Source organism: Uranotaenia lowii, chromosome 1 (genome assembly GCF_029784155.1).
Source record: "Uranotaenia lowii strain MFRU-FL chromosome 1, ASM2978415v1, whole genome shotgun sequence".
NCBI lineage: Eukaryota > Metazoa > Arthropoda > Insecta > Diptera > Culicidae > Uranotaenia > Uranotaenia lowii.
This window is the reverse complement of record NC_073691.1, coordinates 27,028,246-27,051,726: the sequence shown is the minus strand read 5'-3', so window position 1 is coordinate 27,051,726 and position 23,481 is coordinate 27,028,246. Positions and strand designations below refer to the sequence as shown.

Genomic DNA, 23,481 nt, shown 5'->3' with positions numbered 1-23,481 from the left:
TAGCACATTCATATTCTCTTTGTTTATATTTATATTATTGCCGAAAATGTTCAGACGAAGAATGTAATGTCTTAAAAATAGAACTAAATTCTGATTCAACGGCTATTTAAAATAAATAGAACTATATTGCCTTTGATAAGCATCTGATAACGCATTCAGTGTCCTAAAACGAATCTTATTCAGCTAAAAACTAATTTCTCATGAGTATTTTCAAGTTCTGAAACAAAATAATAGGAGCAAGCTGACTCAAGAAAATTTACACTCAGTAATCACTTTTCTTCACTCACGCACACTTTTCTCATCTTTTCGAGTTTGTTATCGATTTTTTAGCATTGATTCGAGAGAACTGGATAGCAATTATCCTTGAAATAGACTAACATAATTGCACTTGAAAAGGATACATTAACGCGCCAGCACTAAATATCACTTCGGAAGTCCGGACTTCCGACGAAAGAATACTGAAGTACTAGATTGTCGGAAGTCTGTGTTTTGTTGCCAGTTTCTAAAAATTTTATTAAAATTCACAACAATGAAGTATGTTAATGGGGAACTTTTGACTGCTGTCAGCTTTGGGTTGTTCAATGCGATTGCGGAAATGGCGTCACAGCACGCAGTAGGTATTGAATTTGACTTCAGACTTCAGAATTTAAATGCTATAGCTAAACGCAAGAAAAAAAAGTATTCGTAACAACAAGGAAAACGAGACTAATACCGTATTTGTTTTCTCCCCTCGTTCAGTGTTCCACCGTACTCGATAAAAACAAACACAAATCGTCGCCAGTGTATTGCTACCTCACTCACTCACACGCTCTCGCAACACTGACAAAATTTTCGGGGCAACACCGCCCGATGGCAGTGCAACACCAGGTCAAAACCAGTGCAACACTGTCTGAATAAACAAACAGTTTGACAGCACCTAGTGGTGCACCAGTACAACACTAGTGCAACACTCGACATAAACAAATACGGTATAAGGATTTCGGACTTGAAACGGACGAGAAAACAACAGTTCGATTTTTTTTAAATTGTCTTCCTACAAAAAAGTAACTATCAGTACTAATTATCTACAAAATCACGATTCACAAGATGTTTATTTTTATCAGTATTAATTCTTACCAATCCGTACCCGGCACATCTCCCGTGTTCATCCCGACCGCGGCAAATCGGCCACAAAGTATTCCGCCGGAATTTGGTTGAAGATGTTCTGCATGATGGCCAGCAGGATGTCCTCGATGGTTTTGGCGATGATCGGTTTCAGCGCCTCCGACACCGGCCTCCAGTTGTCATTCAGGTACTGATTGGTGCTGTCCTCCAGGACCTTAACGCCCTCGAAGAGATTGCCCATGTGCAGCCTCAGACCGGAAATGGTGTAGTCCACCTTGGTCGCCGTCACATTGTAGTACACGTGTCCGTCCTTTTCCAGCAGCTTGTTGGTCGTCTTCATAATGATGTCCATGTCGGCTGATTTCCGGTCGAAAAAAGAAATTTTGAAATTTCTCATTAGAGAGTCTTTTTTATATAGGACAACCCCATTAGAGAGTCTTCTGAAGTGGAAAAAATAACACTGTAGTCACGAATGACTACAAAAAACAAGTTCACAAAATAATCATACGAAAAGTCATTTGGTCGTGAATTTTCCGTTAAAGTGAATATACTGAATATTTAGGAATGATCCGCAAAAACGTTCCGGAACTTCATTCCGTCATGAATGTCAGAAGTCATTGCGGATGGTTTCAGAAAATTTAACCTCAATCATCCGAAGTCATTACACAGGCCATGAAATTCACTATTTTATTCGGTTATTTTTTCTCCTTCGTTGTCTGTCGGAAAGTTAGTCCGAAAGTTATTCAGGGGTTTCGTACATCCAGCCAAATGTCGGTAGCAGGGCCTCAGCAATAGGAGATGTCATTTACGAGTAGGTATTTATTTTTCCCCACGAGTATCGTTGATTTTATTCAATCGCAGAAGGTGGTGAAAGTCATCGGAAAGCTTCAGCTTGGCTCCTCGGTTCACTTGAAATCTCGTACAGTGAAGCACAGTTGGGGAAAATGAAACTCGATGCGTTTATTTTACTAAACTGAACTAAAATCATGAATTTTTCTCGATAGTGAATTGCGAAATTCGGATGATCATTTCTTTGTATGAGGAACCCATAATGTGTGAACAAATTAACAATCTTGAATCTCAATAACTTTTAAATACCTTTTAAATAACTTTTGAATCTTATTATTTTACAAAAGTTATCTACGATCTACGATTCTGATTTCTGTTATTTTTTTCAACATCCGATTTTTTTTCTATTTGTGTTTTAAATTTTGTAAAATATAAGTCTATGTAATTGCTTTGTTTTTATTTCAAAACCATCTGTTTTTTTCAGAATAGTAGAGTTTTAATTTCAGATTTTTAACACAATTTAATGCAAATTTATTAATTTATACTGGAAACAACTTCAACTATCAACAAACTAAAGAAAAACGCCGAAGCGTAAACGCCTAAAGTTATACAGGAAAATTGTTCACGTTTCACACCCCACTAAAAGTCTTCGGCCTCTCTCTCTGCCAGCAGCTTACGGACCAATCAGAGCACCCTTTGAAAGCGTGTTTGATCAAAAGCAGACAAACCGAATCGGAACCGAAAACTACCGCCAGTTTTTGCTTGGCTCTGATTGGTCGGTTTCAGCCTCATACGGACCTGCGCTTTGCGTTCGATGAGACGTTTCCTCTTCGCCGTGCTGCGCTCCCAATGGGTAAACGTACTCGGCGCAATCTATCGAACTTTTTGTTCTTCGTTCCCCTTCGATTCGACTCGATGTGGTTTGAAAGTGTCGTTCGAAATTGCGCGCTTCATTTGCCGTGTGAAGACGACGCTTGCTATGGTTGTTTTTTTTATAGTGAGAACACGTTTTTAGTGTTGAGTTTTTTATAATCTTTATATTTGAGGGATGAATCAAAGTTCATCGAAATAACAGGTTACCTCATCCGCCATATTGGTTGGCAGATTTCCAGAATGATGACGTAGTTGTTATGAAAAATAGCGAGCATTGTATTGAATTCTACAGTTTTTCCATGAAAAATATTTTTGATGCCAGTTATTTGTACGCCACTGTCCTCAAATGCATAAATTCGACTTTCCAGATTTATGAGCTTCTTCAAAAAACGATTTGGTTTGTGGTTCTCCATAAAATGCGAATTAACCTCGGAAATATCTAAATTTTGGTGGAAATTGTAATTACTGGAAACTATTTCCAAGCATATTGTAAGCTTAAAAATGGAAAATATTACAAGAAGACATATTTAATAGTCCTAATAAATCATTTAACACTCAAATTTCGAGTTCATAACCAGTGAAATATTTAATTAATAAATCATCTTTTCTCGTAACTATTTTCTTATTCGATCTTTGGAATGATTCCAACCTCTTTATTCTATATATTTCATACTGAAATCAATTTTTTGAACACTAACTTTAGTTCCTTAACACTAATTACTGAACTTTTTTATGCAAATGACGAAAAACGTAGATTTATTTTTTTTCCTATGGAATGTATGAAGAATTTCATAACAACTACGTCATCATGCTCGGCGTGGGGGTACGTTCACACATGATTACGGTACCCTATAATTCAAATACTCTGGGGATGAATGACCCCATAGATGTTAAAATCCCAATGAAAAAAAAAAAATTTTATAGTTTTTTTTTTATAGTTTTATAGTTAAGTTTTAGTTTTTATAATAACGATTTCCGTATTAATTTTCAAATTCTTATTATTAATGGCCGGTCAAACATTAACTACTTACTATAAGTTTTTTCAAGGTTTACATAATAAACGGAAAATGCCGAAACCAGTATTTTTACAGAATTTATTTACCGAAATCTGCCGTTATTTTTAAGGATCGCGTGACTGTATTTTCGCGAAGTGACAACAAATAATTTTCACTAAACATCCTGCAAAAGTGATCAAAAAAAAACGAAACATTCTCTAAAATAAAATTAAAAACGTGATTCAGCGATTTATTGCCGAATGTTCGATAATAATTTACTGAATATTCGGTCATTTTTACAGTTATTTTATCGAAAAAAATTGAAGTTCAGTAAATAAATAGTAAGTTAAATAAATTATAAATTCTTTTCAATAATTTTTCACTGCCAGTGCTTTGAATGTTCCTGTTTTTTTTTTAAAGATATCTTTGATTTATTTCAGATTATTTTTATAGGAGCTTGTACAGTTACTTGAGAAAATAAGTAACTGTTTATTCCCGAACGAAATACAATAATCTGGTAAAATTGGGTTTCTTTTACAAAATCAGGGGAAAACTCATCTATTTTTAGGTTTTCAGAACACATAAAAACCAAGCAAATCCTGACAATACTTAAAAACATTGTCAGATAAGAGATGTCAAAGTTCCTGAGTTTCAAGATTCAAGCACGCTAGGGGTAAAAGACACCATTGTTAAAATTCCATAAATAACTAAATAAAAAAATGTTCCTGAACTTTCAAGAGCTATCCTAATTTTTTAGAGCCTAGCTTGATAACCTGATGAGACTTTGATTTCGCTTTATTTGAAAAAAAAAACGTCGAATTTTCCGCGACTTTTGTTTTTCTAAGGAAATATGGATTTAGAGAAGTGTTAGACAAAGCACTTAAATTAATTGATGTAAACTTCCCTGATTTTGTCTAGACAGCGTTGCCAGATTGCAAAGCGCTTTTATGCGTAGATTTGACGAAAAAGGTACTGGTTTTGGAGAAATAAAACTTGATGGCCTTTCGTTTTTTGGTCATCAGGTCAAATTTCCGTTAATGCTTAGAAATCCGTAGATCTGACATTGCCAGATTGCGAACCGCTTAAGTCCGTAGGTTGGACGAAAGTCTAAAAAGATACTGCTTTTAGCTAAATGAAACTTGATGTCTTTTTTTTTTGGTCGTCAGGTAGAACCTTCGTTTATCCGCAGAATCCTTATAATCTTTTCGATAATCCGTAGGAAATGCTGAAAATCCGTAGATTTCGAGCATCGATCCGTAGCTTCGTAGAAATGCTGAAGAAGTCCGTAGTTCTGGCAATGCCGGTTTTAGATCTTCCAGACTGTTTAACCTTTTGTTAGACTTTTTTTGGCTCCCAGCCATACTTTCAGTCTAATCTTTAGTTGTAAAACATTTTATTCTGCCAGCCACACAAATTTCAGACCAGACATGTCCAGACTTTTTATTCAGGTCTTCCAGACTGAAAAAAACAGCTGTCAATGCTACTCGATATATTGTGTAACTTCTCTAAATTTCAATTTGAACACGTCTTTAACACATCAAAAAGCGTGTGACGCACTCTCACTTGAGTTTACCGCTCAGCGTCGCCACACGTTTCAAATATGGGAATTCTCCCTCTTTGCTTTCTTCTTTGGGCCCGGCTAGTAAAACTACCAAAATGAACGTGGCGACGAACGTGTTAATTGGGATTGGGCCTGCTAAAAAGAAAAAAGCCTGCTCTTTACTCTTACACAGATTTCCATAAGAATGACAGCTGATCGGAGTGAAATTGAAGTGAAGGTTATTGCTTTCTTTGTTTAACACATGAGAAATCGTATACCGGGATTGCGAGCGCGCCCATCGCCCATTGGGAGAAACATTGTTGGCAACTCTGATCTGATCCTCCTAACAAATAGTTTAATTTTGAACTAAAAAGTTACGTTAATCTATGGAAATTCAAGTTGCTGACCAACTAGGAACCGTTCAAATATTACGTAACGCAATTTTCGGTAACTGTCGACCCCTCCACCCCCCTACGTAACACATTTTTATCAAATTTTCTTTCAAATATTCACAAACCATAACAAATTGCTATACCCCCTCTCCCCCCCCCCCCTAAACGCGTTACGTAATATTTGAATAGCTCCCTATGATTGCTAAAGCTTAAGTTTCGACTGATTGGATTCTCTAGATCGTCAAATCTTGAAACCCTTCAGGACAAAATAAGAAAGTTTAATCTGATTTCATTCTAATTGATGCTGTCCAGGACACGAAAAACGATCCGGCCATTGGGCGACACGTTGCATCAGCGATTCATGAGATTTGTGTGTACGTTAGTGGAAGAAGCGAAACTAATCCACCTAAAACGTTGTCTCCGCACCTTACAAATTTTATGTTTTAGATAGCTGGAGCATGGTTACAATTTCAAATGAATTTCGGAATTGATTGATTGCGTTTCTCGAGAATTCAGGATGAATAAGCCATAACGACACTTAAAATCCCTCGAGAAAAAAAAGTATCTCCAGAATTAATCATAGAATTAATTATTTTCGTAGTATTTCGTCTCACGACATAACTTGACGAGCATAATTCCTACTGTGTATAAAACTCACTCGGTCCATGGCAACCGTTCTCCAATTTTTCGGACATTCCACATTCACCCAATCAATCATAGATATGGAACCAAATTTAGTTTACGAGATTTTAGGGGTTTAGGACTCCTCTCGTCCCGCAGTAGGAAGTTTGGAAAAGGGAAGGCAAGGGCTTTCATACATTTTTTTTGAATAACTCGAGAACTGATCAAGCAAATGGATCCAGATTTGACTTGAGATGATGTTTAGTTTCAAGAAGAGGTAAATCATATTTGTAAGAGTATTTGGGGTGAAAGTTAGTTGATGCAATTGCTTCCAGAATTTATAATGATTGTTTTGAGTGCTCATTACTCAAACAAACTCTTTGAGCCCCGAACTAAAACCACCTGAGCAACATGTTCAAAAATTTGTTGGTTTTTTACAGTTGTTTAGTGTTTTACTAAGCAAATTACAACTTTCGATTGATCATTCGTACGCGCGAGATCAGTAACCTAAATCTTTTTTATATTTCTTGGACAGAAAATGAAGTTCTGATACACCAAAAACAAAATTATAGAATATATCAAAACAGTTAGTACATTGAAAAGACTCGTCGAAAATATCAGGACTATGTCACAAAATCAAGCGTCCCCTGAAGAACACTTTTGTTTTTTGGCAACCTTGATCTGGAGTCTTAAAAGCTTAATTTTGGGTTGAAACTGTTTCAATTTTTATTGCTGAATTTTATAAATTTCTATAAAAAATCATGGATAAGTTTTGAACCAAAGTGAAGCTTTTTAAAACCTTAAAACCAAGACCTGAAAAATTCAAAAATGATCAAATTGATTGTTTATAGTCGTTTTCATAGTCCAGTCCTCTTTAACAACAAAAAAAAAACAACCCCAAAAGTAACCTTTATTTGAAATTAACAACACTTTTTTACTAGTTTTAACAGTGAAGCCAGTTGATGCAATTGCTTCTGGAATTTATACTGTTTTTTTTTTTTTTTGAGTGCTCATTACTATTTAAGTGAATCAAAGCAATCGAAATATTCCTTTTAATTCAACCACGGTAAGCCCAAAATAAAAATCACCTGAACAACACGTTACCCATTTGTTGGTTTTTCGGTTGTTTAGTGTTTTAAAAAGCTAATTGTAATTTTCGATTGTTAACCTTTTATATGTGCAAGATCAGTAACCTAAGTCTTTTTAGCTTTCTTGGACAGAGAATGAAACTCTGATACACAAAAAAACGAAATTCTAAAATATATCCGAAAACTCAGTACATTGAAAAAAAAAATCGTTGGAAAAAATCTGATTATATCACAAAATCAAGCCTTTGGAAAGATAGATACAATAAATTAAATGATTAACTGCGTGACCTCCTATAATGAACATCTTAATGAAAGTCTATGCGAGTAATAAGGTATCCAATTCTAGACTGATTTTGTTTTCCTATAAGCGTCTCCAGGACAAAACTATTCAAATAAGATGTTTCCATTCCTGCCTGGTTACCTGATTTGGTCTGGCACTATTTAGGTAGATTTGATGTTTCCCCTTCCACATTTTCCAATGCATGCATCGCTGATGGAACGAGTCGCTCGATGAGCGTGTCACTCCCGTCCCGTTGGCAAACTCAATGAAAAGTTCAAGACTAAACTCTTTCAATTTTATCCTGAAGGGTTCTAAGGTTTCACGACCTGGAGAATCCAATCAACTTACAAAAAACACCTTAACGATATTGTATAACATATTTTATGATAATATGACATTGGATATCTCGACGATTAGTAATTCTTATTTCAATTTCTTTTCGAGGACATTTAGTTAAATTTACATGGTTTTCCTGAAATTTAACATGATTTTCACATCAAAACGTGATGTTTCTTCAGTAGCTACCCGACGATCAAAATTCAAAACTGTACCCATAAACCAAACAAGTGTCGCCTGACAAAAAATGAGCGCGCAAAACACACTTTCGGACCAAATTGAGTCACACGGGGAAGAACAAAAAGTTCGATAGATTGCGCCGAGTACGTTTACCCATTGGGAGCGCAGCACAACGAAGAGGAATCCGAAATTCATCGAAAGCAAAGCGAAGGAACGAACGACCAATCAGGGCCAAGAAAAACTGGCGGTAGATTTTGGTCTGTTTCGGTTCGTCGGTTTGTTTTTCTTATCAGACAGGCGCTTTCAAGTGGAGGTTTTCTGATTGGAACTTCAAAGGGTTGAGATGCGGATTGAGAATTCGTGTCCAGAATTTACATTCAGAATATTTTTTTTTATCGAAATGAAATTCCTATACTCACATGGCTCAAACCAGCACTTGCCGTGGCCATTGAGCGGGATGACCAGGATGCGGCCCTGCATGTGGTAGTTGCCCTCCAGCCTCATCTTCGGCAGCCGGATGTGAGTCTCCCAGCCGTAGTCCTTGCTGCTGACTCTATTGAGGGAAATCTAGGGATAGAAAATCAACTTTGCCCCATGAAAACCAATCTCCGTTCCCGAGCCCTAAGGCTACATACACATTTCGAACTACTTTCGTGTTGGCGAATCCGGTGACGATGACCTTCGACAGGGATGCGTTTACCGAGACCGGGCCCTCGCCCTGCAGTATTCGGATCTTGCTGATCTTCATCGGGTCGATCGTGCCGACGTGCTCCAGGCCTTCGATTCCTGCAAATAGGATATAAAAAAGAAACTTGTTAATGTCCAGATTCAGAACGTTCTCCGACATTCAACAAATTCAACCTCATAGTCTTGAAATATTTATCAAACGCCTCTAGTTGTACATAGTAACTTAATTTACTTGACAGCAGCGATCCGGTTAATTTCTGATCGGCCCAATCTTTAGAATGACCGGCTACATTTACCTTACATAGAACATTCTGGTCCCAAAGCAGAACTTGACCATAAATCGATCCATTGCAACTAGTCACCTACATAGGTAAGTTAGTCGCGTGACATTCTTGCGGTTTAGAATCGACTCCACCATCGGAACCCCCCTCGCTTGACCCCAAACAAGGAATGAACAAGATTTATTCACCATTTCAAGGTCCTCCGTTTGACAGTTGCCGATGTAAACATAACCTCATTTTTCGCACATGTCGAACGGTTTCAATTGAGGTTAGATCTTCTGGTTGTTCCACTTCTGGTTTGCTGAAGTACATCTCAAGACGATTCTTAACTTCGGATTGAATTTCACAAAACTTATAGGAAATTGGATTCTAAGACTTCTGCTGAGGATAGACGGACGAGGGAAAAAAGCTAACCGAACACGATGACATTTATGGTTTGAAGGTCAGCCCCGGAGTGGTGTGGTTGTTCCGGTCTTTGGAACTTGTGAATTGAATGCGGCGTCGTCGTTCAACACAAATTATGCAATGTTTAGAGATGCTGCTGCATCCGACTTCTTGATGCGTATTATGCTTGGTACCAACTAGAACTGGTAGTAGATAGTAGATGGCATCGTGCGCCTACTATTGCTTTTTTTTCACATACGATACGGCACACAAGTTTGGTGAACTTGTGCGCCAGCTTACTGTTTTGTTTTGCATGGGTATAAATTATCGGAATTGAGGTTAGGTTAGCTTGTATCGCTTTAAACGGCACCAGCTGCTTCTCATTGACGTTTTCTGGCCAACGATGATGATGAATGGAGATGCCGGGGAAAAGTAGTTGTTATTAAATCGACCCAGCTCTGGAACATATTTGCGTTTCTAACCGATGGATGTAAAAAAAAACAACATTAGAAGGGCAACTTTTCGGTTGTTGTTGCGATACTGACATCAATTTGCTAGCTTACAAATTAGCCGGGCACCCGACAATCAACCGGCAGGGCATCATATGGGAGGTGATTTTGCGTTCGAATCTTGACCGTAAAATAATAGCTCATTAATCTGGCGGAGAAAATTGCTTCTGGTTGCAGCCGGTAGCCGCATCTGTGCGTAAAGTGAGTTGTGACTTTTTTGTAAGTTCCACGGCGAAACAGTTTTTTGTAATCGAATTGTAAATGTCATGCTTAGATGATTGAAAATGATGAATCATTAAACAAACAACGTTTCGTAATATGTAACATATGAAAATATATATATGAGAGACATGGTCTTTTCCATTCTATACAAGAAGTTTCAAATAACAAAAAAAAATGATAAATCGTTCAGGTGATTTAAAAGTTAAAATTTTGATTCAAAATGCACTCCAATTTTTCGAAATATTCTCTTTTGTAAAGTATGGAAAAAGCTCATCATCAAGTTAAGTTACTAAATTTCAAATATGATTGTAGCTTTTCCAGTTATTTAGCCGGTTTCAAAATTATTGGAAAATCAATTTAAAGTAACCATGTTTTGAATTCCGGAGACATGAAGTTCGTGTTAAGATACTCAAAAATAATTGAAAAAATTAGATTTAAAATTAATAAATAAATGATACAAATAAAAATTGAATTTTAAATTTAAATTGAATTTATAGAAGAAATTCAATTTTTTCATTAACAATTTACATTAGATCTATATCTCTGAACTGGAAAAAAGTGTAATGAAAATCAATATGAGGATATTATTTCCTATATTCGCACATATTTCAAATCCGCTACTTTTATTCATAGCCAATATACATCTATAAAATCAGCTTAATCATTATGTTTCAGAACTCGGAACTCGAAATCTGTTTCAATCTTCAGAATCAATCAGTTTTAGAATTCATTTTCATTTAACATTTTAATGTCATTTTTCCCTAGGCATTTTCGCACTAAAATACATGTTTTTCAAAACAAAATTTGGTTATTTAAAGGCCTACTTTTCCTACCGAAAAACATTGTCATAAAGTTTACTTTTCAATGCTGTATTTAAACATATTGAATGTACTTTTAACGGAATGTGCTTCGAGTAGCGGATAGTTTAAGCCTGGAAGTCTGGAAAAGTCTGGAAGATCCAGACATATTCTCGAAGGTTGACATCACTGTTAACACGAGCTGTAAGCAACTCGGATGGCAAGTTTGAGTGCTTTCGCATCTCTGAGTGGGAGAAAGAGAATTCAAAGCGTTATTGATTTTTTTTGCATACAATTGTTATGGTATAATTAGTTCAATTGTAAATATGATAGATTCAACTAGAATTGTTTGATTGATTTAAGGCATTCAACTATAAATATATTTGATTCAACTACAAACTGTTAATTGACTTACACAATCAACTATGAATATAATAGAATCAAGTGTTATGGTATAATTGATTTAATTGTAAATATGATAGTTTCATCTGATTTTAGGCATTCAACTATAAATATAATAGATTCAACTATACCTTTCTGGTTGACCTCTCACATTTAACTATAAATATGATATATTCAACTGTAGTGGCATAATTGATTCAACCGTAAATATGACAGATTCAACTACAAATGTATGATTGATTCTATGTATTGAACTATAAATATAGTAAATTAAACTATATTTTTATGATTGACTGTGTGCTAGGCCGTGCGAACGGGGGGGGGGGGGGGGGGTTTAGGGGTTTAACCCCCCCCCCATGGAGATTTTTTTTTCAAGTAAAATTTTCACCGTAGTATCGAAAAAATACACATTAAAAGGTGTTTAAAAATAAGTGTTAACACGCAAGTCAGAAATTTGGCTCGCCTCCGGCGGAATTTCCTCTTGAATCTCAAGACTAGACATTTAATTTTACGGCACTATATGACGTTCATGATTTGATACTTAGGCTGGAACAAATATTTATTTCTTCTTTTGTCACCCCCCCCTTCGAAATTTCCAAAATCCCGAAGGGGGGAATAAATACAGTTTGAAGTATTTTTAGTAAATTTCAAATAAAAATTCAAATATCCGAAAGATTACAAGACCAAGAACCAAATTTTGGAAGATGGAAGTTAATTCACATTTTTTATTCTTGATTTTAATGAATTTTTCGATAAAAAAATACTTAATTTACAGGTTTTATGCAATAATATAGTATGTAATTTGATTGCATAGAACCTTTCGTGCAATTTATTCCAATTTATTTGTTTTTCGCATTATTTTTTATTGTCCCCCCCCTCGCGATGTTCCAACTCCGAGTGACAAAAGAAGGATTTGAAATTTGTTCCGGCCTTATTTTCAATTGTAAATTTCGATTATTCTTTTGTATTGAAACTTTTAACTTGAATCACAAGAACCTTACCTCGTCTTTAGTGTAGAAGAGTAACTAAACAAGAACTTCAAAATGAATTAAACGAACACTTGTCTTATACATCGACAAGTTAAAAACCATGTAACAAGCGTTTTACTCTCACAGAATTAGCAAACAAAATCTATAATCGTATACTATTTACCTTATCACTAAAAATTTGATTGAAATTGAATTTTTTTTTTTTGTAAATTATTTATTTGAAACGGCTCATACCTTTAGGCTTTAAGGAGCCAAACTCGTTTTGTTTGATTACAATTGTGTACTTAGATCTAGTTCACTTTTTTTTTTTGAAGAAAAAGAAAGATAGAAAGGGAAATATGAAAATAAAGAGAATTATAGTCGAAGATCGATAGCTTTTAGGAAAAGGTATATCTCGAACATATAGTCCAAGTCCATCATACCTAATACATCCCTCACTGGAACGTCGGGTGGTTTTCCTCGGGCCCGAAGGGAATCTATAAAGTTCGCTCTGGCGAATAGGTGGTCCTCACACGACCAAACAATATGCTCGATGTCATGGTAACCTAGACCACATCCGCATAAATTGCTGCCAGCAATATTTTAACGATAGAGTACCGCATTCATGGAATAATGATTGGACATGAGACGGGAAAATATACGAATAAAATCCCGAGACAGGTTCAATCTATTAAACCAGGGTTATTGAAATTGAATCATTTATGTCTTAAAAAATGTTGTGCTGATATGAAATTTTGTTCAAGAAACCAATTTCAGTTTCAATTATATATTGTTTTTGTTTTTGTCAGCATCACATTTGAGCAGGTTTTGATAAATTACACAGGCCAAAAATTTAAAACGTAATTTTGACTAATTTGGGTGCCCTCAATCAAAATATTCAATTTTTTATCAGCTTTTGTTATTGAAATAACTTTTCAAAACAGGTCAAAATTATTTCAGAAAGCAAAACTTGAAAACAAATACATAATACATTTTGAAATAAAAGATTTGAATCAATCATCGACTTTCATCAAGACTTCAAGTCACTGAGTTCTGCGATAAAAGTTATAGATGTTTTCTTTTTGTTAACTTTTCTCATTTAACTAATTTGTAAAGAAGTTTTAAACCAAATGGAATTTGGTTCTGACAATAATGTCAAAATTACTTGTACTGATAGCTTTCCCAAGTTTTAAAAATGGTTTAATATTACTTTTTTAGAACATGCATCATCTTCATCATCAAAATATTATTTCTTATTTGAATAAAATATAATAAACGAAATCAGAATCAGATTTCTTCTTGAATGTATGTTTGATAGATAAACAGTTATCAATGATTGATTTCACTCAAAACTTACACATTTTAAAAGTTCATATAATAAAAACTAAATGTGCTAGTTTAAATTTGACAAAAGATTCAAGACGCTAAAATCTACCAAATCAAGCTTTAAAACATAAGCACTAAAATTCTGTTCCCTTGATTTATCACATAAATTCTATTAATAAGTTTTTATAATGGGAAGTCGTGTTTATTGAAAAAAAATCCTTCTTTAATGTTCAAAACTCCATTATTTTCCGCTTAATTTTTTTTTTAAATTTTCAAATTTTTTAACCAAATTTTATAGGGCAGTTTATTTTTTAATTTTGAAATAAATTTATCGAATTTTAAAGACAAGCTATTTAAATTTAAAGAAACATTTTCGATAAGTTTGTCTATGTTTTTCAATTTTGATTTTTTTTATACCAAAACCATAAACTTGATTCACATTTCAAATCGCGACTAATTTTTTTTTCAAATTCAAAACACTACAGCGGAATGTTTCAATCAACCCTTCAGTTGAAAATGAAGAAAAAAATGTCAATTAAGATGAAAAGTAAATAACAATTATTGTCATTTTCCAAACAATTTATCATGGTTAATATTTTACCTGATCTGAAATTTATTTTTGTATTAAGATTTATTTTAGTTTTTGTTATGGAAATATTTATTTCAAATTTGAAAACTAAACTGCTTGAAAATTATTTTGAAGCAAATTTCTAGTTCAGCTTGAAGAACATCATTTTGAAAGTTTATCATTAACTTCCCGAAAATATCATTGATTTGAAACTTTCATTGTGATTCATTTTGGAAATTTTTAATTTTTTTTATCAGTAAAATTTATTATTTTTTGAGTTTGTGTGATAATTATGAGTAAAAAAAGGGTTATGAATTCAATACTGATGTTATGAAATCGCTTGGTACATCTTTGTACCTGAAAATGATCACATTTTCATATGTGATGAAAGAAATTAGAGAAACATGAACTATCAAAGAACGAAAGAACATAAGCCGTAAATATCATGAAAATTTCGAAAAAGATACAACGGCTCACCGACAGGACTTGAACCTGCAATCTCCGCTTCGGTACAACGGCGCGTTAGCCAATTCCACCACGGTGAACGTGATGGAACCGGCGAACACGAGCAATCGAGCTCTGCCGATCAACTGCTGGACCTTCTATCCAAACACCATGTATATCCCGCATGTGATCTTTCCCTCTATTGATCTCTCTTGTTTCTCTAACCCCTGCTCGGAACCTTGAGCGGCACTGATTGCTTCTTCATCTGACCGTAAGTTGCGGCAAACCCGAAGCAATCGACCATGTGCTCGCTCGGCTAAAATCCCGAGTCGATGGGTGGGGTTAGAGAAACAAGAGAGATCAATAGAGGGAAAGATCACATGCGGGATATACATGGTGTTTGGATAGAAGGTCCAGCAGTTGATCGGCAGAGCTCGATTGCTCGTGTTCGCCGGTTCCATCACGTTCACCGTGGTGGAATTGGCTAACGCGCCGTTGTACCGAAGCGGAGATTGCAGGTTCAAGTCCTGTCAGTGAGCCGTTGTATCTTTTTCGAAATTTTCATGATATTTACGGCTTATTTTTTTTATTATGAAGAGAAATCACCGTGAATTTGTTTTTATGAAATTAATTTGCGGCTTTATCGGCGAGGGTTAAAGAGTTGAAATGAAAGACGGATAGAATATCAGAAGAAAATTCTAAGGTGGTGAAAAGAGCGAAGAGCATTTGAAATAGAAGCTTGACCACATACTAAATTCTTTGTCCCACACCAATTAACTGTATTGAAGAAGTAGTACCCAATAGAGAAGGCACTACGTTTTTCGATACAGTTAATTATGGATGGTTCGACCGCCATGTGAATGCACATGTGTCGAACGGACAAAAAATTTAGCATGTGGTTGCTCTGTTAAGCCTTCTATTGTGCGTTATCGTTCGATCGATGGCTACACACAAAACTTTCGAGGCCGGAAATTAGCAAAATTTTGCTCAAATTTGACCAGCTAGAAATTTAGCAACCAATTTAGCAAATTTTTTCTACTAGAATTTTAGCAAACGAGAGAAAAAGTTAGCCGCCGGAATATTTTGCCAAAATTTTAGCAAAAACCGACGGAAAAGACCGCGGGGGATTTGAAATTCAAATTTATTGTTTTTTCTTTGGAAACTCGGAAAGTATTATGAAAAAGACACCATTCTTTCACTCCATTTATTTAAAAAAAGATCATTTCACTAAACACTTTTTGCACTTGATCTTCAAAACTGGTCTTCCGCCTGGGTGCAAAATAATGCGGTAGATCTGCAAATTCGCTTCCTTTCTGTCGATCATTGTGGCAATGATGGCCGGCAGAAGCAACCTGATGAAAAAAAAAACAAAGAATTTCACATATTAGAAGCCGCATTTTTTCATAGTCGGATCGGTCCTTACCTGTACACTTCCGATATCAATTAATCCACCGTTCCGTCGTCCACTTGACAATCAAATGCTCCGCCAGCAGTGAGCCCGTTTTCGTAACCGCCCAACAACCGTTCGTTCATTGGTTTCTTCCTTAAAAAACACAAAATTTTTTCACTTCAAAATCGAACAATCCGTTCATGTCCTAATCATTTGTTACCTGTATACACTATGGTCGCTGACTTTGTTAGCCCCGTCTCCACAGGTTCCGCCAACATCTACCTATTTTTGTCAAGCGCACAGATTCGCGTCGAATTGTTTTTTTTTCTAGTAGCCGGCGGCTGCTATCCGAACAAAGCGGCTAGTAAGCCCGCTTTTTTACTAAATCCAAGTAAAACAAGCATATTGCTATCACGTTAGTAAAACATCCCTTATTGCTAATCGAAAGTAACGCAGTATTTTTGCTAAGTGAGGCCTCGAAAGTTTTGTGTGTAGGTAGATTTCTTATTTTCGTTTTGTGCGCAAGTTCCAACTGGATTGAGTTGTCGCCTACGGTCAACGGTCAGAAATCTTGGCCTAACTATTTTCGATTATTTGAACGATGTTTTGTAATTGATTTTTTTTTTTTTTTTATAGCCGAATTATTTTTTTTATTATGAAGAGAAATCACCGTGAATTTGTTTTTATGAAATTAATTTGCGGCTTTATCGGTGAGGGTTAAAGAGTTGAAATGAAAGACGGATAGAATATCAGAAGAAAATTCTAAGGTGGTGAAAAGAGCGAAGAGCATTTGAAATAGAAGCTTGACCACATACTAAATTCTTTGTCCCACACCAATTAACTGTATTGAAGAAGTAGTACCCAATAGAGAAGGCACTACGTTTTTCGATACAGTTAATTATGGATGGTTCGACCACCATTGTCCGTTCGACACATGTGCATTCACATGGCGGTCGAACCATCCATAATTAACTGTATCGAAAAACGTAGTGCCTTCTCTATTGGGTACTACTTCTTCAATACAGTTAATTGGTGTGGGACAAAGAATTTAGTATGTGGTCAAGCTTCTATTTCAAATGCTCTTCGCTCTTTTCACCACCTTAGAATTTTCTTCTGATATTCTATCCGTCTTTCATTTCAACTCTTTAACCCTCACCGATAAAGCCGCAAATTAATTTTACGGCTTATGTTCTTTCGTTCTTTGATAGTTCATGTTTCTCTAATTTCTTTCATCACATATGAAAAGGTTATGAATTCATTTTGTTGTTAGTTGTGTATTTTTGGTATTATTATTATTTTTAGCTAAATTTGAATTACGAAAACCCCCCCCATGAACGGGTCCTTCGCACGGGCCTGACTGTGTGGTTCTTAAATACTATAATTTTCATCTCACATTTTCAAATTTTTTAAATTTTTGCTGATGGACAAAAATTTGAAAAATTGGAAAATGTGAGACCAGTACGTGTTCCCTGCAGCGATCGTGGTGCTGTTTATAGGGCTCAGCCGGCAGTTCCTGACAGCGGTGGCAAAGCGCAAGCGCTCTCCGGCGATGGGGAAACATTTTTCATTTTCCAGTTTCTGAAATTGCAAAAGGTACACCTACTCTGGCTGACCGCAAAATTGACGTGGGTCTCGACGTTCCTTTACGTGATCATGGTAGGATCCATCAGAAAACAGGAATTTGTAAGTCAGTAATGTCGGTAAAGCGGGTCAATCTGCACCCCCACAAGGTCAATCTTCGCTGGGTGCAGAAGCACTGACTTTTCAAGACGTCTTTCGGGACCGATTAGTTACGCACAATTTGCTGGGCAAGCATGCATTAAGATGCAAAAAGAACAACAGCGTAGGAACCAGGACATTAATCACGGGATTTCTGGTCAGCTTTTCTAGCATCGTGGTAGCTAAAACGAACTAGATATTTTGCAGAAATAATAAATTAAAAGAAAATAAAACGTAGCCATAAAATTATTCTGAAGAAAAACATCATAAGAAATGATAACTTTCAATATAAATAGAATTTAAATTAACAATAATTATAGTTGACCTCATTGAATCAATCATTGAAATCTTTTTGATTCCATCATATTGATAATTAAATCAATCATATTATCATAGTTGAATCTACCATATTTATAATTAAATCAATCATATTATTATAATTGAATTCATCAAATTTTCAATCACATCGTTCATATAATTATAGTTGAATCTACTATAATTATTGTGGAATGTATGACATCAATCGTACATTATAGTTTAATCTATTATATTTATTGTTGAATGCACAACATCATCAATCGTACAACCATAGTTGAATGTATTATATATATTGTTGAATGTACGAAATCAATCAGATTGTCGTGAATCATGTACCAGATGTTTTCGTCCAGGGGTGGAAAACAGAAGAAAAAAACAAAAAAAAGCGCTCAAATGTCAAATTGATCTGATTAAATCACCGAGCAGGTATCAAATTTTATTTCATTAAAATGATCATTCTTAAAACTTTTTCAAAGTCTTCGAAAGAGTTTTGCATTGGATAAGTTTACAAATTTCACCAAACTGAGCATGTCTCATCTATGAAACAATAGCTTTGTTGATTTTGTTTGGTTTCGGTACGAATTTTTATCATAAACGATTACAAATCTTTTCAAAAAGTGCTCATTTTTCTGTCGAAAAGTAAAAAATGCTGCAAAAATTGCTGCAGCGAATTTCTATTTTCCTGACCTAGGTTTTCGTCAAAAAATCAGGAAATCGCAAAGAAAAGAAAATGAATTTTCAAGTTGAAAGCTTTAAATTTGACAATGAAACAAATTCAAATTCCTTTAACCTCTTATTCTAACCTCTGTGAAATTGTTTTTCTTTCATAAACGAAAAAGAAAACCAATCTCCTCGAGAATCTAAGAAGTTATCTCGAGAATTACAAATAACTTTCCGATTTACGCAAATTTTAAATAAACACCAAATTATGAAAACATCAGATTATAATTAAATTATATTAAAAAATCTTTTTTTTGTTAACTAAGATAAATTCCTTTAAAAATCAATGAGCATTCACAGTCTCTAATACAAGCTGTCCCTTATTCTGGCATAACTTTTACATTCGTTCCGAATTCGATCTTTTTTTTAACAAAATGTTTAAAGTTTGAACAGGAGAAATCCAAGAAAGTATTTTGTGCAAAGCAGTAACAGGAGTATTTTGTTTCGGTTGATATTTTTCGTGACAATTTAAAATTTAGAAAAAATATAAAAAGCTAGATCGAGCTAGAAAGAAGGAAGTTCAGGAGGAGATATTCAAGAGATAATCCCCCTTATTCTGCGCCGCGCGTGAGGTGACGATAGTCGAGTCGAGTCGGAGTCACGTGAGTCTTGTCACCTTATTCCCGAAGCCGATGTGACAGAGGTTCATGCCCAGCTGACTACTAGATTAGGATAAAAACTCAAAAAGTTCATTCTAAAAGAGGTTTCTCACCTAAAGCGACTACTGGAATCGGGTGACTAGGGTGATTCGACTATCGTCACCTCACGCGCGGCGCAGAATAAGGGGGAATATGGCGGTTTCCGGAAGAAGTTTTAACCCATGATTGGTGAGATCTACCCTTTTTTAAGTTATTTTTATTTAGCTAGAAAAACACTCTAAAATTTTTTGTTACCTTAAACGACATTGGAGGAGGAACCTTTAAAGGATAAAATACGATAAACAGCAACTTATGAAATGAACTTAAAAGTTTGGCTTGAATTTGGATTTTTTGGATCCTAGGATTACTTGCCTCGAAAGACATGCAGACTAATGTTTTCTCGATGTTTGCTGTCGAAAATTAACCATTAAATGGAGCTGAGTTTTAAAATATTGTTAAAACAACGGATTTTAAGGGAAATAAAATTGAGTTTTTGATTGTGAATTTATGATATTTCAGATTGTGGCTATAAGTTTGCAAAAAGTAGGTTGTATTCACATCAAAATCGATCAATATTTCTCTTCAATCCATGAAAATTCGTTGCCGATAATGCTCAATATTATTTTCGTCAATTAAATGAGGATAGGATGCCGAAATCGAGTTATGTTTTTTTTTATTGGAATTTTACGCATTATAGTCATTCTTTCACGAAACGGGATAGATTCATGATCTTGATATTAAACAGAAAGTTAAACTGAAAAGTTCAACTTTGAAATTTTGATGAGAATCAATAGTTGGACTAAAGTTTTTTAGGGCTCTTGAAGTAGAAATAATTCTTTTTTTTTTGTTTGAACGTGGTACACTGAAATGTTTAATGCCAGTTTTTGACCTGTTTTGTGACTTGTGACTTGTTTTACTTTCAGGGCAAAATTTTTAAAAACCTTCACACTAGTCAGAAATATCTCCTAATCAAACCATTCCTCCCATTCCTCAAACAAAATTCTTTGCTAGGATGCAGAAGTAACCTCGGTTCTAAAGCGCGATATTGAACTTTCATCCCTTTCCAACTTTTCTAAACTATCTCTTCACTACTAGGACGTGGCCGGCGCCGTTATTGATGGTTCAAAGAGATAGCATCAGTTTAGGACTTAGGACATTGTGAATGTGCTGTCGATCCCAGACATCATTCTTTTGACCTTTGATCAAAATTAATGGTCTCGGTTAATCATAGAGTAGCAACCATTGGAGATGTGGAAGCTAAGCTAAGCTCAGCTATGTTTAAACAGTAAGAATTCAAGTGATCTTCGATGATAATATAACATGAATCAAGAAGAAACAAAAACAAAAAGATGAATATGAAAAAAACCAGATAAATTCGAATATAACAAGAAAAGCACGATAAAATTAGAAAACACAAGACAGAAAAATATTAATCATAATAAATCGGAACAAATCAAAATGAACATGATGAAAATAATACAAAATTACTCTAGATGAAACTTAGTAAAACTAGAGAAATATATAAAAATATTATAATACTGTAGACTGAGTTGAATATTTTTGAATTTTTCAAACTCTGGGGTCTTAAAAGCTTCGTTTTGGTTCAATACTCATCCATATTTTTTCCATAATTTTTTAGTCAGTGTATATAAGCAAATTTGAACTTTTATGTTTGTGTGAGAAAATTGAATATTTTGCTCTGAAAATTCAACAAATTTTTGTTTCTTCCGTAGAACCGAGCCTGCTTATGGGCTTTGTGCCAATTAATAAATTCTTCAGAGGAAATTTTCTACTGAACATCTTCGTCCAAGACCGTTACTTCGTATCTTTATAGGGAAAGCAGTTATTAGCTGTTGAACAGAGTTTTGGCATTGAAAAACAATCAATCCAACTGACATCACTGCTGATACCTAGTGAGATATTTCATAACCGCTTTTCAAGTCATTCTTCGCTAGGCAGCAGCAGTGATGTCAGCTGAATTGATTGTTTTTAAATGCCACAAGACATTCCTTTGCTCAAAAGCTAATAACTTTTTTGCCTCTTTTTTATGATGTTGAATTTTTAGAACAAAATATTCAATTTTCCGATACAAACATGAAAGTTCTTATTTACTCATGTAAATGCTGCTTAAAAATTCAGGAACAACTCTTGTATGAGTTTTAAAACAAAACAAAGCTTTTTAAACCTCAGGGTTCGAGGAGTTCAAAAATGACCTTAAATAGACTGACGAGTATTTTTTATATAGTAAGTCAACTCATGATTTACCTCAGTCTGCAGATCACATTTTGGGTTTGTTTCTGCAATTTTTGTGTTTGAAAATATAAATTTCTTTTTTTATTTTTTCTGGGAACTCATCTTCAACTTACAGATTTTTTTTTAAATTTTTCAAAATATTGGTTCAGATAACAGTAAATATTAAAAATCCGAATAATCCTTATCCTTAACATCAAATTCCAAAAACTAAGATAATTCAACAAACAATTTTATTTTCTGACTACGGGATTCTGCTTAACTCACCTGTAACTAATTTGTCAAATAATCCTTGCACTGAGGCCGTTGAACATGCTACGAAATCCGGATCGGAGAACTGGCACGTTTTGATGAAATCAGCTGTTGAGAAAACGTCACAATATCACACGTTTAGTAAAATTTTCACCATTTTTTCTTTCTAAAGAAAACTAAACACTACTGTAATTTGTATGAACTTTTCTTGCCAAAACCATCCTAAAGGAAACTCACGTTTTCCATCGATTTTGCCCTCCCCACTATCCGGAAGCCCCAGCAGGAAAAGATTCACTAGGAAGGTGGCAGCCCACAATTTCGCCATTATTCCTTTATTTTATTTTGAGATCACTTAATAAAAATCACCAAGAATCTTGCGGTCACCCCCCGGTTCAGAGTTTCAACCGATCGTTTGTTTTATGGCGAACAATTTCACTCAGCAGATCAGAAAAGATCAGCCGCCAACCGTATGGGCGCTACACGACGTTCCGGTTCAATCTGAAAGGCAATGAGCCACCGGGTGCCCATTAAATAACTGCAACCAACTTCTAGCTATACTCAGAAGTTCTATCGTGGTTCTAAGCGCCCCCGGCTGATGCTGGACGTGTGTGTGTGTGTGTGCCTTGCACTTAACTTGCACACATCGGATGGCTCTGAGTACTGAACAGTACTAGTACCTACTAGAGTTAAAATCTTACTTGATATCTCAGAGAGCCGTGGAGACTTGAAATCTTCTTAATAACCGTCAACCGGTGCTAATTGACCAGGCCTCCTAGGCAAAGGGCATCAACCAGCCGGCTTTTGGAAGTAGTTTGAAAACAGCTTTCTGAGGTCTGGCACCAAGTTTCAGGCACCTTGATACCTAAATACTACATATAATGGGTTGATTTTTGTCCCCTTATTATTGCAGGGGTAGAGGAATGTTGGAAAATTAAACTTTCATCAGAGGGTAATTTTAACAGGAGATTAAAAAAGACACTCTATTAAAAAAAACTGATTAAGTGATCAGTTGATAATTTGTTTAAATTACCGGCATTTAATTTTTTTCAAACAATAGACATTAATTTGCAGCTATGTTTCTCACATTTATCATTCCATTAGTATCTCCACCACTGGCGGAACTCAGCTTATTTGAATGGCAGCGTTCCTGAGTGCTGGTGAAAACTAAAATAAAAAAAAAATCATTGAACACAACAATTTACACTCATATGCAGGATCATTTGAAGAATCATGATGATTAAAGGAAATGCGCGTTGAATATTCCAAGTATCTATCAACATTAGTAAATATAATGTATGTCTGTCGGCTTGATAGACCTAAACGATCCCGATGACACAACACATTTTTGTGATCTTTTCACAAACAATTTTTTAAAGATATACAACGTTTGGGTTAGGGTTGTACGTAT

General features: G+C 35.1%; 2 protein-coding genes and 1 long non-coding RNA gene across 4 annotated transcripts in view; 1 reads left to right on the top strand and 2 right to left on the bottom strand.

The window, feature by feature from the left end:
- The window catches only part of LOC129761044 (muscle-specific protein 20-like), a 132,559-nt gene that overhangs the window by 32,434 nt on the left and 76,644 nt on the right, over positions 1–23,481 (top strand). The gene's annotated exons all lie outside the window — the stretch shown is intronic.
- On the bottom strand, positions 1,021–22,584 carry LOC129761043 (protein takeout-like). Of its 2 annotated transcripts, none has more exons than XM_055758745.1 (5): positions 22,311–22,584; positions 22,089–22,181; positions 8,834–8,984; positions 8,618–8,751; positions 1,021–1,461 (listed from the first exon to the last, which is right to left on the bottom strand). In XM_055758745.1, the coding sequence occupies exons 1-5, from the start codon at positions 22,396–22,398 to the stop codon at positions 1,145–1,147; spliced, it is 783 nt and encodes a 260-aa protein (XP_055614720.1). In that variant the 5' UTR covers positions 22,399–22,584; the 3' UTR covers positions 1,021–1,144. The 2 variants fall into 2 exon arrangements, with proteins under 2 accessions (XP_055614720.1, XP_055614722.1); XM_055758747.1 differs by having other exon boundaries at positions 8,618–8,765; positions 8,848–8,984.
- LOC129761050 (uncharacterized) lies at positions 15,977–16,659 on the bottom strand. Its single transcript, XR_008740425.1, has 3 exons — positions 16,397–16,659; positions 16,210–16,329; positions 15,977–16,138 (listed from the first exon to the last, which is right to left on the bottom strand). It is a non-coding gene; the product is annotated as an uncharacterized LOC129761050 (long non-coding RNA).

Excerpts from the sequence above, each read along its gene's own strand:
- LOC129761043 (XM_055758745.1), bottom strand. The coding sequence starts at position 22,398 with ATGGCGAAATTGTGGGCTGCCACCTTCCTAGTGAATCTTTTCCTGCTG. Across the intron at positions 8,985-22,088 it reads ATTTGACAAATTAGTTACAG|GAATCGAAGGCCTGGAGCAC; the intron begins GTGAGTTAAGCA and ends TCCTATTTGCAG. Across the intron at positions 8,752-8,833 it reads ACGAAAGTAGTTCGAAATGT|AGTCAGCAGCAAGGACTACG; the intron begins GTATGTAGCCTT and ends TTCCCTCAATAG.